At 36.8% G+C, this 14,425-nt stretch overlaps 4 protein-coding genes across 4 annotated transcripts; 3 read left to right on the plus strand and 1 right to left on the minus strand.

Annotated features, from left to right (window-relative positions):
- Positions 1 to 309: 309 nt before the first annotated feature.
- LOC147546439 (Galactose oxidase/kelch repeat superfamily protein) lies at positions 310 to 4,262 on the minus strand. Its single transcript, XM_086633670.1, has 14 exons — positions 4,049 to 4,262; positions 3,558 to 3,685; positions 3,341 to 3,418; positions 3,140 to 3,262; positions 2,942 to 3,008; positions 2,771 to 2,832; positions 2,458 to 2,597; positions 2,255 to 2,381; positions 1,888 to 2,002; positions 1,708 to 1,796; positions 1,404 to 1,487; positions 971 to 1,294; positions 826 to 885; positions 310 to 702 (listed from the first exon to the last, which is right to left on the minus strand). Exons 2-14 carry the CDS (start codon positions 3,666 to 3,668, stop codon positions 532 to 534), a joined length of 1,551 nt encoding a protein of 516 aa, XP_086489796.1. The 5' UTR covers positions 3,669 to 3,685; positions 4,049 to 4,262; the 3' UTR covers positions 310 to 531.
- A 2,491-nt stretch (positions 4,263 to 6,753) lies between these two features.
- On the plus strand, positions 6,754 to 7,935 carry LOC147546440 (thaumatin-like protein 1). Its single transcript, XM_086634234.1, has 2 exons — positions 6,754 to 6,805; positions 7,265 to 7,935. The coding sequence occupies exons 1-2, from the start codon at positions 6,754 to 6,756 to the stop codon at positions 7,933 to 7,935; spliced, it is 723 nt and encodes a 240-aa protein (XP_086490360.1).
- A 655-nt stretch (positions 7,936 to 8,590) lies between these two features.
- LOC147546441 (thaumatin-like protein 1) lies at positions 8,591 to 10,320 on the plus strand. The gene is made up of 2 exons (XM_086673652.1): positions 8,591 to 8,664; positions 9,591 to 10,320. Exons 1-2 carry the CDS (start codon positions 8,613 to 8,615, stop codon positions 10,259 to 10,261), a joined length of 723 nt encoding a protein of 240 aa, XP_086529778.1. The 5' UTR covers positions 8,591 to 8,612; the 3' UTR covers positions 10,262 to 10,320.
- Positions 10,321 to 12,631: 2,311 nt separating this feature from the next.
- On the plus strand, positions 12,632 to 13,765 carry LOC147546442 (uncharacterized). The gene has a single exon (XM_086673653.1). The coding sequence runs from the start codon at positions 12,734 to 12,736 to the stop codon at positions 13,427 to 13,429; it is 696 nt and encodes a 231-aa protein (XP_086529779.1). The 5' UTR covers positions 12,632 to 12,733; the 3' UTR covers positions 13,430 to 13,765.
- The last annotated feature ends 660 nt before the right edge of the window (positions 13,766 to 14,425 follow it).

Raw genomic sequence — 14,425 nt, forward strand, 5'->3', positions numbered from 1 at the left:
GAGCCTATTAAACCTTATTGGTATTAGTGACTCGTTCATCAAAAAAATAGCAGGGTCATAGTAAATTAAGAAGTCTTAAAAAACTAAGACTATATTTGAAAATTATGCCATCTCAAGGGATTGAACCCGGATTACTCACGTCATAGCTAGACAGTCCAACCAAAGAGCCTATTAAACCTTATCGGTATTAGTTACTTATTCTTTATACTAATAGTAGGGTCATAGTAAATTAGGAATATAATGCAACTCTCTACGGCTAGGCCGAGGGGGGCCATGGCCCCCTCGGACCTAGCTGTAGTTCCGCCCCTGTGCATCTATAACTTATCTTCAAATCCATTCTTGATTCACAACATGATTTATCTTAAAATGGGTAAAAAGAAAAAAAAAATGTCTTCTTGACAGAACCTGGTTGGGTTTATCCTACTAGCCGAAATTGTAACAAAATTACAACCGATTTTTTTTTCTGGGATCCGCTAAAAATTTCCATCTGGAGAACCCTTTTTGTTTCGAGCTTGACAGCTTAATAATTCTTCATGGTTGTGTACCACCAATCCACTGCCAAACCCCACCTGAGTTCTGCCTCTGGGTAGTTCCATTACCCATATCTTGTTCAAAGGCGGATTTCTGGTTCCTGAGTAACTGTAGTTCATCCTCTAAAGTATGCATTGATTCCAACCTCTTCCTTAGTTCAGCTATTTGTGCCTAAAATACCACAATATTTAAGATAGTTTTATTGAGGATTCAAATCTTTTTAACGAAAAAACCTAAATAAATACCTAATAGATTTAAAAAAAATAATAAGAAGAGGAAAGCAGTCGGATTAACCTCCAGTTTGAAGCATCTTGATGTCTCAGCTGCCAATTGACCTTTGACTGAGATGAGTTCCTTTAAAAGAAAATAAAAGACAATGGGTACAACATTAGCTGATCTGAAATCACTTTTATCTTAGTTAGGAGTCACAAGTATAGACCTTAGATAAATCCTCATGAGTATTGTTTATCTCAGCAAGATCTCCACTAAGCTTCGAATTGTCCGTTCTTAGGTTTGTAAGTGACGACTCCAATGTCTTTTTTTCTGCAGTAATTAGATTTATGTCGACTGTGAAGTCCTGTGGCGAGCTCTCAATTTCGATTTCCTTGAGTTTTTCATTTCTTTTTATGACGTCAATCTTTTTTTCTCCTCCACTAGTCAAAGCATATGCAGCGGTAACTGAAGCTGCTGCAGCGGCTGCTGCTGGTGACTGAAAAATCTTAGGCTTCAATGACTCCCTCGATTTGGTTCTCAAGACAAATACCTATACATTCCGCGGCACTTTGATCAGCAGTCGTTACAAGAGTTTCGATAAACATCTTACTTCAATTTTGTTAGAAAGAGGAAGCAATTCTTGATCAAATCAAACTTACCTCGTTATTATATTTTCCGTAATATCCACCAAAGGCAACAAGGAGCTTCTCTCCATCTACTACTCCTGAGCAAAGACTCAGTCCCTGTAGAATGTCGACATTAGCAAATTAAGAACTGTTCAATATTCAGGCATGTTTACTTAGGTCGGAAAATGAAAGTTAAATGCAGAACCCCTGAAAGCAGAATCATTATAAGTTTGTCTTACACAAGACTTTTGCACTAATATTTGTATATAAGAAAGAACCAAAAGGTCACCTCACAAGAGACCTCTCAGTATCATCCTGAAAAAATAAAATAATTAACCTCGCTTGCAAGTGGATCCCGTTCATTTACAGTTGTAACCACCGACCACACCAGCTTAGACATGTTTAGTACAAGTGTTTTTGAAGCACCTGCAAACAAGAACCCGTTCAAAAATCAAGAAGAATATAAACATAAATGAGATATTTTATTCTCGCCCTCAAACCTATTTTTGCAACATACCACTAATATTATCTCCTCCTCCGACTATATACCAGTTTTCATTTATAGTGACTCCAGCGTGACCTGCTCTAGGCGTCACCACCTCCCCCTGAATTTGTGGTTGGGACCATTCCATCTACAAAGTGGGAAATTTCATTAAGCGTGCACATTAAGAGTAGAGAAACAGATACATAAGTGAGAAGAAAAGAGCAGCTCAAACTGTCGCGTATTAATCTGACTTTGTTAAGTGTTCTGTGATTATACAAAGTGTATCAGAAACATGGTTAATCTACCACTAATTTTTTTCCCACAAAAACTAGTATTTATTGAATTATATAATACATATAAATGTGATCAAGAAACTGAAATGTCTAAGAGAAATGCTTACAGTTTGTAAGTCCAATATGTGTAGATCACTGAAACAGACTGAATGAGAACATCCCCCAAATATTAGAAGGTACCGATCTGCATGTATGGCTGCTGCGTGATCAAACCTTGGTGACGGAGGTGTCTGTCTGTGAAAGCAGAAGTATACGTTAACAAATTTACCAAAGGAGGTCGCTAGAAAAAGAGAAAGAGGTAGAGACATACGATGTTGCAGCAACATCCCACGTCATAGTTTCTAGATCAAGAATATGGATATCGTTCAGTAAACGCCGCTTAATGTCTTCTCCCCCAAACATTATCAATCTAGAACCAATAAGGGTTACAGATTGCCCTCCACGAGCTATCTGAAACAGAAGACACGTCTATAGCTTCTGGCATTTCCAATACCCAAGGAAAAACGACTTAAAGAAAGACAATTGTAAACAGATAAAGACTCAAAATTAAATAAATATAAGATAAGATAAGATGGAACATACTTAAGAGTTGAGACTAAAAAATAGAGTTCAAATTAAATTACCGGAATTTTCCCCAAGGTCTTCAAAATGCAGCAACTATGTGTTTCCAGATCAACTGAGCGAACTACAAAATCGTCCGAGTATTGGCATTAGTTTAATACAGATACACAAAAAACGGAGGGAAACAAATAAGAACTCTGAGAACATGAACTGGAATGATTCTACGGACAAACCTGTAACATACTCCGAAACTTCCTTTGAGTGCCCACCAAGAAGAAGAAGCTTGTTTTTCCACTTAACCTGAAAAACATTACAAATTGAAGGCGTTGATAAAAGAACCTAGGAGCAAACATGTTAAAGTAGAAAAACAGGAGGATAGGAATTCTTATGACTTTAAAAAAATCAATTTACAGAAGACTTAAAGTTTGTACCAGACTGTGACCCGAGGTGGCAGGTAAGACTTGTTGTGAACTATTATTATCTGTCAGTAGATCAGATTTTGGATCCATATCTAGTTTCAATTTGGACCATATCAAAGTTCTGAGATCAAGAACCTGGGAAGACAAAACAAATATAAGGGGATGGACAAAACGGAAACGTAAAACTAAAAGACATATACTTATAACCCACACCTGCATATCAGAAAGATATCGGCCATTACGACTCCCTCCAGTAATGTACAGTTTCCCATCGGCCACTTCAGCTGCATGCTATACACGCCCAATAAAACATTGAGCATCTTGCTCTTGAAAAATGTTGTTTGTACATAATGTTGAGTACAATTTTAAAACTTCCAACTTTAGAGAACAAATATGTATTTTTGTTATTAAACCCAAATAAGAAAAGAACCTTGTAACGAGCGGATGGGTGTGGAGCGGAAACTGGAAGTGATGCCCATTGGTCATAAGCCAATGACAATACCCAATTGTTGTTGTTGTCTGAATCAGTATCAGTACCCATAGTAGCTCCTTCGCAAACTGAAATCACAGATGAAGTACAAATTACAAAAGAGATTGGTATAAGGTTCATGTGAAATTCAAACAAAACATTAGAGATCTTGTAAAATGAGTCTGATCCGTATAATTAACAAGATGATGAAGTATTTTTCTTCGGAATTTTGCTTGTATAACTAACTAATCATGCAGATTTCTCCATTTAAACAAAACCTAACCAGATTACTTAGTGCCTGCCTCGTATAGATATATCAAACATCGAATTCAAGCTTGAAAAAGAAGGTCTGATAATTGAAATTCATAGTCAGCATTTGTAATGAAAAACCTAAAACATTCAATTCATAACGATCGATTATTAGGTATAAATATGAAGAGTGAGTATTTTACCAATTGAAGGATTATCCAAATGTTGACAAGATCCGGCCGAATTTCTCCTCGATTTTCTCTCCCACAAAGACTTCAAATCTCTCTCTCAATCTACTGTAATTCCGATCTCGTAACGTAGCCCACGACCCGGACCGTTGGCTCAAAGTTTTGCTACTTGCTGCGTCCAAGCAAACGAAAGATGTCGTTTTCTTACCTCCAAAATATTCACAAACATAATTTTTTTGTTTTTCTTTAGATATTCTTTAAATTTTTCGGACATTAAAGCCTAACTGGGCTAGTAGTGGTTAACTTGTTGGGCACTCCTTTGGTGCAGTGGTTGGACACCTTTCTTTAAGTTCATGAGATCGTGGGATCAAGTCTCGATGAAAGATGTCATCCCTTCTACTAAAATTCGGCCAGACGTAGTTACTCTTTTATTGTGAGATGGTGTGTTTTACTTCTTCCAAATTCCAACAGTGAAGGGGAAAATTACCCATGCCCACCTCACTGATGAAAGGGCGGGCTAACGACAATTTTCTTCACAAGACTTTACAGAGAGAAAGAAAATGGAGGAGAGGAAAAGAAAAGGAAGAGAGACTAAGATAATGCTGGTGGTGCTTGTAGTCGGAAGTGATGATGATGTTGATGAGAAGAAGTGGTGGTGAGGACTGAGGAGGGTGAAGATGAATATTAGAGGGGAAAGGTCAACCAAATTAATTTTCGAGAAGTGCTACAATGACTAAATCTTTGACAAAATTCTTGACTTAATGACTCGTTTTCACAAAAAAACAAAAAATTTTGAAAGTTTCACATTAATGGATCCTTCTTTTTAACCGCGTGACTCATCGAGTCAAGGATTTTGTCAAAGATTCTTTGTACACTTGGCATTTTCCTTAATTTTTTGACTCAAAAAGAAGATTGCTTTCTAAGTCAGTTAGAGTAAATCTTCTTTTGGGCAGTTTGTCAGGAGAAGATCCCTACGATGGATTTCCTTAGAAAAAGAGATTTTGTCGCACCCAATAGATGTCCTCTGTGTGGCCGGGCAGAAGAATCAGTCATCCATATCTTCCTCGAGTGTACGTTCTCTTATGGCATTTGGTCGAGTTTTATTCGTAGCCTGGGAGTGCTCTGGGTTTTTCCTCACTCAATCCCTGATGCCATCCTAGAGTGAAAGGGATTAAGGGAAGTAAACACAAGAAAGCTATCTCTTCTCTAATTCCTTTTGCTGTCATTTGGGCGATTTGGTTGACGAGAAACAACATTGTGTTCAAGGATAAGTTCGAATCTCAGGAAAACATTTTCTTCTCGGCTAAATGCCTCATTTACCATTGGAGCAGAAGGTTCTCTTGGGCCAAAGGATTTTCCTTCGGGAGCATGGTGGGTTCTTGGGATTCTTTCATCACCCTTATGTAATCGATGTTCTTCTTGTGTTTGTTTTGTCGTTCTTTTGTTTTCTTGTCTTGTTTCTAGTTTCTCTTTTTCGCCCGGGTGTTTCGGGCGTGTACTGTCCTTTGTCTTTCTAGTTTGCATCTCGTTCCCTTTCTAATATATTGAATCAAATTATTCAAAAAAAAAGGTCAGTTAGAGTAAAGTACTCTTTACAGTGGCGTGGCCGAGAATTTGGGGGCCCGGTGCGGAAAAAATGTTTGGGGCCCTTTCTCCAATAATATTTAAGTTGTGCATTTTTTCCTCCCAAATACTTATATGCAAAAATAATACACATTTGACACTCCTTCCATGAAGTGAATAGAACAATAAGTATTCAACTTCATTAAGATAAACACTAAACTAATCTAATAGTTGTTAGAAATAATTCGAGGCAATGTGAGTTAATAAAATAAACAAAAAATTGACCATGGAGAGGATTGAACCTAAGACCTCATACTAAATGTTGAAGAGGTTTACCAATTGAGATATATCACTATCTTGTTTCATTTCATACTGCCAAATCAATATATTTGATTTGACATTTAGGGGCCCCTGTCTCTTTGACAAAATTATGTGATTTGAGGGGGTCCGGTGCGACCGCACCTGTCGCACCCCCTCAAACACGCCCCTGACTCTTTATGCCACCCAAAACTTTAGTCAGTCGAACACTCAGAATATTTGCTCAGCTGATGGTGGGTGGGTCAATACCCTACTAGGTATAGTATAACCAACTTTTTAGACGGGTAATTAATGTTCGGGTACCCAACTAAATACTTATATAGTTGAATATCGCATACTTACTTGATATTAGACATTACCGCCTTAGCCGCTCAAATATTTTAATATTCACAAAAATATAGTACTCAACCGAAACTGCTCTAGGAATGTAAGGGGAGAATTCAAAGCGAGATCGTATGAATCAAATATTAAAATTCATAACTTATTTAAGTGAAGATCTTACAAGTGACAAGCAGATATTTTAGCACTTTTACAAACGAGTTTGACTTAAAAAAAAATAGTAAACGGGAAACTAATTAACTCCCAATGATCCTCTTTTGGATTTTAGTTGTAGTTTAGTCCTTTCTTTAACGGCTTTGTATCTCTAGTTATTATTCTGTAACATTTGTCTTTAGTATATCTTGTTTTTACTCAATAAAAATGAACCCCCAATGATTGAAAAAAGATCTCCTCCAAAATTACCATTACTGCTTTTATCATATTAGTGTTGAAAATGTCTATTTAAACAAAGCAAGAACTAGAGACAAATTCCAAGAAATAAACAAGAAATCATATTGATCATGGAAGCAAAGACTCTTCTTGCCCTTCTCTTTGCTCTTCAAGCCTTATCAGGTTCCATTTTTTAATCTCCCATTCTCCCTCTTTTCATAGTTTCCTTAGATTTTTGTTGTGACTAAATTTCTAAAAACTAACCTTTTAGGATTATACATTTGATTATTGGTTCTAATCTTTATTTCGTTGGTTTCACGTAGTAGAAGTGTAAGGTTGTGTCTGTTTTTTTAGCGATAGTTAATTAGATATGTTTTATGTGTAAGTTTTGTCTTAGTCCATGTTTTTACGTCTATAGTTATACGGATCTTAGAACAAGTCTTTTTACTCATTCACGTATTTTTAATTCACAAGTAAATCTCGAGTGAAGTGTGAGACTTGTTCTCAGATCTATTGCGTCAGAGTCTGTATAAAAATGGATTGCCTTGGATAAAAAATTGTTGTATTTCAAAATTTATTGCCCGAGCGTAAAATTAAACTAGTAAATCAAGCCTAATGAAGGTTCCTTATTTTTAATTGCAGGTGTACTCTCAGCAACATTTACATTTAAAAACAATTGCCCATATACAGTGTGGCCTGGCACTTTAACTGGTGCAGGAAAACCACAACTATCTTCGACGGGATTTGAACTAGGATCTGGTGCATCATTCTCTCTAGATGCTCCACCGGATTGGTCAGGCCGTTTTTTTGCTAGAACAGGTTGCTCATCATCAGGACAATTCACTTGTGAAACTGCAGATTGTGGTTCAGGTCAAGTCTCGTGTAATGGTGCTGGAGCTATTCCACCGGCGTCCTTAGCCGAACTTACTTTAGGCGGTGCTGGAGGAAAGGATTTTTATGATGTTAGCCTTGTCGATGGTTACAACTTACCTCTTTCCATCACTCCACAAGGTGGATCCGATTGTAGTTCCACCAGTTGTGCAGCTAATATAAATTCATTATGTCCATCGGAATTAAGTGTTCAGGGGTCAAGTGGATCGACAGTTGCTTGTAAAAGCGCTTGTTTAGCACTTAATCAGCCACAGTATTGTTGCACGGGTAGTTTTGGTACTCCTGATACTTGCCCACCAACAAACTATTCGAAGATTTTTAAAGATGCTTGTCCTCAAGCTTACAGTTACGCTTATGACGATAAAACTAGTACATTTACATGTGCTACCGGTGCTAATTATGTCATTACTTTTTGTCCTTAAAAAGATTAATAGTTACAAATTGAATATGAAATAAATTTACATGAAGTGTTTGTATGTTTGATTTTATTGTTGATCTATCTTTATCAAACATAATATCAGTATAACTAGAAACCCAACCAAAACATAACATATTGTTTTTGTTTGGGATTTTTATTTTATAGGTTACCCAATATATAGACAATCAAATATCTTATGTGGACAACAAATTTTTGGGCCTCTATTGATGCAAATTAAGTGAATAATTTTGGACCTCCGTTAAAAGATATTCGCTGGGAGGAAGAAATAATATAAGAGAAAAAATGAAAATTAAAAAAATAAATCTAATAACTAATGAAATCTTAAATCCATTAATGTAAATTAAGTGAACAACTCATTCAAGGGAAGAATTTAAACCAAGATCATATGAATCAAATAATAAAACTCATAATTGGAAATTTTATGAATTTAATTGAAGATCTTATGAGTGCCTAACAGATGTTTTACCAGATTTACTCGCCTAGTTTGACTTCAAAAGAAAAATGTAAATAGAAATAATTAACTCGTAATAATTAAAAAATCTCTTCAAAATTTACCATTAATACTAGTTTATTACTTATCACATAAGTGTTGAATGTCTATTTAAACAAAGCAAGAACTAGAGACAAACTCTAAGAAGTAAACAAGAAATTATTTTGATCATGGAAACAAGGACTCTATTAGCCCTTCTCTTTGCCCTTCATGCCTTGTCAGGTTTGATTTTTATCATATTTTTAGGCTCCCTTTGTTGGTAGTTTCCTTCTATTGTTGTTGAGTAAAGTTGAATTAAAACATATACTTTAAGATATTACGTTTGATTATCTATTTTAAGCTCTTTTTTTATCATTTGATCAAAACTCCCTCCAAATTGGTTTTGGCGAGAAGGGATCATCCAATTTTTTTGGTCTTCAGCTCCCTACGTATTTTTTTTAATTTGCAACAGCTCTGCCACACCTTGCAACAACTTTACAGCACCTTACGACAGTTTTGCAATCCCTTGCGACAACTTTGCAACACCTTGCAACAACTTTCCAAGAAAATATTGGATTTTTACCAAATAAAATATAAATAGTTAAGTTTTTGCCAAAAATATATAAATTTTGACTTTTTAACAAATAAAAAATATGACTTTTCTTTCTAACTCAAAAAAGTTTAAAATTAGGTCTTCAGCTTAATTTCCTAAATTGAATATGTTTTATTTAAATTTTGTCTTAGTCGACTTTTACCTCTATGGTTATATAGATCTTAAAACAAGTCTTTCTACTCATCCACGTATTTTTAGCTCAAAAATGAATGGTAAGTGGATGATGAGATTTGGTTTCAGATTTGTTGTGTCAGAGTTCGTGTAGAAGTGGAATGTCTTCAACCGAAAATTGTTGTATTTCAAATTTTATTGTCCCAAGGTAAAAGTGAGTGAGTTCTATTTATGGGGAAGTGAGTAAAAACTCGTCTTTCGTGAAAAATCGAAACAAAAAAACCTTCGTTAGGAGTTAGGAGTTAGAAAGATCCTGTTACGAAAAAAAACAAATAAAGAGGGTTGGAATTGACACATCGATTACTTTTTTTGCAATTTTTATTTTTTAAACCGTATAAACTACTCTCAATCAAGCGTAACGAGAAATACTAATTTGGAATTGCAGGTGTACTCTCAGCGACATTTACATTTAAAAACAATTGCCCATATACAGTATGGCCCGGTACTTTAACTGGTGCAGGACAACCACAACTATCCTCCACTGGATTTGAACTAGGAACTGGTGCAACATTCTCTCTAGATGCTCCACCAGGGTGGTCAGGGCGGTTCTTTGCTAGAACAGGTTGCTCGTTATCAGGAAAATTCACTTGTGAAACTGCAGATTGTGCTTCGGGTCAAGTCTCATGTAATGGTGCTGGAGCTATTCCACCAGCCTCCTTAGCGGAATTTACTCTAGGCAATGGCGGATCCAGGGATTTCTACGATGTTAGCCTCGTTGATGGCTACAATTTACCTCTTTCAATCACTCCACAAGGTGGATCTGATTGTAGTTCGACAACTTGCACAGCTAATATAAATTCGTTATGTCCATCAGAATTAAGTGTTCGAGGGTCAAGTGGATCGACAGTTGCTTGTAAAAGCGCTTGTTTAGCATTTAATCAGCCGCAGTATTGTTGCACGGGTAGTTATGGTACTCCAGATACTTGCCCACCAACAAACTATTCGAAGATTTTTAAGAATGCTTGTCCACAAGCTTACAGTTACGCTTATGATGATAAAACGAGTACATTTACATGTTCTAATGGTGCTAATTATGTCATTACTTTTTGTCCTTAAGAGGATAAATAGTTCTGAATTCGATATGAAATAAAATTTTGTCATAAAATGTTGTAAGGTACATTTATGTTTGCTTTTTTTGTGGATGTATCTTTATCAGACATAATATGAGAGAAATTCAACTAAAACAGAACAAGTTGTATTTGTTTATGATTCCTGATCCATACGACCATATCCATCTTAGTCATGTGCATAAATAGTTAATGCCGGGAAAATACGAAATAATCTGATACAATGATGGTTTATCGTATATTGATAGCTTGTGCTCTAGTACACGATTTGAACCTTAGCATATAAGATATCGGGCCAGACACGGAAAATTCCCACCTTTAAAATTTCTTATGAACTTGAAGGGGTAAAAATATGGTTTTCCATATGAAATCTTCTTTTAAAACAGACTTTTGCCTTAAAAACTGGTCTAAACCAAAAAAATTCTTGTTCTAAAGAAACGGAAAAATCTCAGACGAAAACCACATAAATCTTAAACGAAATCATTTTATATGGAATTGCAGGTGTGCTATCAACAACATTTACGTTTGAAAACAATTGCTTGAATACAGTATCTCTTGGTACATTAGCTACTGCAGGAAAACCTCAGGTGTCCTCTATTCGATATGAACTAAAGTTCGGTGCATTGTTATCTGTAAAAGCCGAGCCGTTGTGGTCAGCCTTTGCTCATTGTCATCATCAGGAGAACTTATTTGTGCGTGCACTGGGCCACTGGGGGAATGTGGTAGCCGTAAAATCCCATGTAATGGTGAAGGAGCAACCACTCGTATCAAATTTACTCTAGGCTATGGTAACTCCACTAGGGGATTCTTACGATATTAGCCTTGCCAACTGTTACAATGCACCCGTTTCTGTCATTTCATATAATCACGACGTGAATTGTACTTTCACAGGTTGTACAACTGACATTAATTTGATGCGCCCACAAGAAATGGGTATTAGGGTAGCAGCAGAGGGACTGAGAGTTGCTTGTATAAGCGCTAGTGAAACGTTCAATGAGCCGCAGTTTTGTTTCAACGGTAGCTATGGTACTCAAAAGAGTTAGCAACTGATGAGTTATTCAAAGATCTCTTTTAAGGATGTGTGTCTTAAAGCGGTCAGTTATACTTATGAGGACGTAGGTAGTAAATTCAAATGTTACGGTTCTGAACATGTTATTACTTTTTGTCCTCGGACAGTATAAATAGTTGATCACGAATATAAGTACTGAATGGGTTTGAAAGGAATTGTTTTGATTAGGTTTTCTTCTATTGTACATACTCTCTGTTTTAGATATAATAGACTTTTGTATTGCTAACACATTGCTATAGATTATAGAAGAATTGTTTCTGTCCATCTCAGATGATTTTAGCGGGTTTTGTATTAAAAATGCACCTCGATTATGCACACCTCATGTGCGATAGTGCGAGAATCTGAAGTCTGTCATGGAAAATTGAGTTCGCCAAAGCTCAAAGATACCCAAAAACACAAACTAGAATAAAATTAAGGTAAATGGAGTTCTTCATGGCACATAGTCAGATAAATCATGGTCGTGTATGTGAAAGACGAAAGAGAGAAAAGATTTATCTCTCAATCATGTACGTCCACGCCCCCTCGTCGGAATTAAGCTTGGAGGACATGTGTTAATGTTTGATAAAATAAAGGAATGAGTGAATGAATGAATGAATGTTGTATTACAGGAAAGAGAATAAATGTCAGTCAAAGTCAGGAGGGGGGATGTGGCGCGTGCAAAGTGGAGATGAGAGATTTTGTGAGTGAGTGGAGTTGTTGGGGGAATTGAGAGTTCTTCACTTTTGTCTCCCCCCCTACTACCTCTTTTTCCTTCACAACAATGTGAACATATTAATAGTATATATTATCAACATTACTAGTATTTGCCAACAGAAAACATGACCTTCGATTTCAACAAAAAAAAAAAAGCCTAATACCTACAACTTAAACCGACATATGTTTCGTTTTGTTGAAAAAAAAAAATTCGCTCTGATTAATACAGCGTTAATGACTGATCCAGATTGAGTTTGATTAGAATAGTTTGGTTCTTCCAAGAGGAAGACGACTCATATTCATAAAATAAGAAAATAAATACACCACCTAAAAAAGATGGATGTTTCTAGAAAACTCAAAACTAGAGTCACCTAATTTCTATGTCCTCCCACAATTTACATAAAATTGATTGACAAATGAAAAGTGAGATAGAGTGATCATAGAATCATTGCTCAATTGTCCCACTATTAGAATATTCTATGATAAGTCATCACTTCTCCACCACCATCACCACCACTATCAATTTATTTGTGGTCAAAACCACCACCATTAACTAATGCCTTTTCTCTTACGTAAAGAAATGAAATTTGTACTCTTATCAGTACTGATGATTATCACTATATATATGAATCCCATTCTCCACTTTCATTTGCATCTTCTTCTAACTCACAAGTGACAAACATTTCAAGTTTAAGAACAATGGGGAGCTCAAAAATTGTTGCTTTTCTTATCATTGTTTTGCTCTTGGTAGACCTTTCTTTTGCTGCTAGATCTTATCGTAATAGAGGTGCTGCTGGTGGTGGTGGGGGTGGCGGTGGTAGAGGAGGTGGTGGTGGTGGTGGTGTAGATGATGGACTCGGAAATGGATCCGGTTATGGGTCTGGAAGTGGGTCTGGGTATGGTAGTGGTGAAGGAGGAGAAGGGTACGGGCGTGGTGGAGGTGGGGGAGGAGGCGGCGGGTCTGGTGGTGGGTCGGGGGCTGGTGGTATAGGATCAGGGTATGGTTCTGGTAGTGGGTCAGGATATGGCTCTGGTGGAGGCCAAGGAGGTGGTGGTGGTGGTGGTGGTGGAGGCGGTGGTGGTGGAGGTGGAGGATCTGGCAATGGCAGCGGCTACGGTTCAGGTTATGGGTCTGGGAGCGGCAGCGGTAGCGGGTCTGGGAGAGGAGGTGGTGGCGGTGGTGGTGGTGGCAGTGGAGGAGGAGGAGGTGGTGGAAATGGTAGTGGTTATGGTTCAGGTTATGGGTCTGGGAGCGGCAGTGGATCTGGAAGAGGAGGTGGTGGTGGTGGGGGCAGTGGAGGAGGAGGAGGCGGCGGATCAGGTGGGAATGGATCTGGTTATGGAAGTGGGTCGGGTTATGGATCTGGACATGGTGGTGGAGGTGGATACCCATGAGTTATCTCTACAGTAACAGTGCATGTAGCTTACTAGAGTTATAAAACTTACTATTGGTGTGTGTAGTTCAAGAACTCTTTCTTCTTTCAGATACATATATATATATATATATATATAAACATACAGTTGTTGTTCATGAGAATGTATTTTCATACCTTGTAATAAAAGCACCACCACCACCATTTATCGCCTTGTAATCGTACTCGCAGAAGTGCTCCTATATATGTAAAGGTCTTGATATATGATTTTTCTCCCTTCTGGTTTATACTTCACCTACACAACTTGTTAGGTCAATAATTCTCTTTACTCACATATATACTATAAATGTTAAGCGTTCATGGCGGACTATTTTCACAACTTTGTCAATTCATTTCTTTCATACACTACTGAAACTAGCAAATAATATTATCAAACATTTATCCTTTACGTCAAGAACATTTTGTTTTAAATTGGGAAACAACATAAATTCTCGAATGATCCAGATCTATATTGAGAGTGAGACAGTAAAATAGCAGTGCATGAATGATTCTACCTTGAGGACCATGGAATTCTTATTGGATAACCAACAACCATTTTTCTCCTTGTACTTTTACTCAAAGAAAAAGAAAAAGAAAAATGGAATGTGCCTCTTGCCGAAAGAAAAAAAAAAACAAAAAAAAAAGAAAAAGATAAACAAAAATTAGCCCATGTATGAACTATGTAAAAAATAAGAAGAATAACTCCAATCAAAAATATAACACCTTCAGCTCTATGTTTTAAGATCAATTGAGTTAGGACCCAATTCAGATTCGCACTCTAAAGAGCATCCCCTATGCAATACCATATCTTCGAAGTCCTAGGTCTCATAAACTCCGAAATCCTAGAGGTCTCATGTTCGATTCCCAATGGAGTTATATAGTTTATTGAACTTAGGTTACTTAAAGTATGAATAAAATAATTTGATGGATTTTAGGCCCGATAGTTTAGAATATTTAATTTCATGGGGCTATCGTGTGC

The sequence above is a fragment of the Eschscholzia californica genome, unplaced genomic scaffold (assembly GCF_041429995.1).
Source record: "Eschscholzia californica isolate CP2 unplaced genomic scaffold, dmEscCali1.0.p SCAF_4, whole genome shotgun sequence".
In the NCBI taxonomy this organism is placed as follows: Eukaryota; Viridiplantae; Streptophyta; class Magnoliopsida; order Ranunculales; family Papaveraceae; genus Eschscholzia; species Eschscholzia californica.

Bases quoted from the DNA above. Each gene is read 5' to 3' on its own strand.
- LOC147546442 (XM_086673653.1), top strand. From the start codon at position 12,734: ATGGGGAGCTCAAAAATTGTTGCTTTTCTTATCATTGTTTTGCTCTTG.
- LOC147546440 (XM_086634234.1), top strand. From the start codon at position 6,754: ATGGAAGCAAAGACTCTTCTTGCCCTTCTCTTTGCTCTTCAAGCCTTA. The intron at 6,806-7,264 runs GTTCCATTTTTT...TTTTAATTGCAG, and splicing joins TGCTCTTCAAGCCTTATCAG to GTGTACTCTCAGCAACATTT.
- LOC147546439 (XM_086633670.1), bottom strand. From the start codon at position 3,668: ATGGGTACTGATACTGATTCAGACAACAACAACAATTGGGTATTGTCA. The intron at 3,263-3,340 runs GTGTGGGTTATA...TTGTCTTCCCAG, and splicing joins GATATCTTTCTGATATGCAG to GTTCTTGATCTCAGAACTTT. The intron at 886-970 runs GTCTATACTTGT...TTTCTTTTAAAG, and splicing joins CTCATGAGGATTTATCTAAG to GAACTCATCTCAGTCAAAGG.
- LOC147546441 (XM_086673652.1), top strand. From the start codon at position 8,613: ATGGAAACAAGGACTCTATTAGCCCTTCTCTTTGCCCTTCATGCCTTG. The intron at 8,665-9,590 runs GTTTGATTTTTA...TTGGAATTGCAG, and splicing joins TGCCCTTCATGCCTTGTCAG to GTGTACTCTCAGCGACATTT.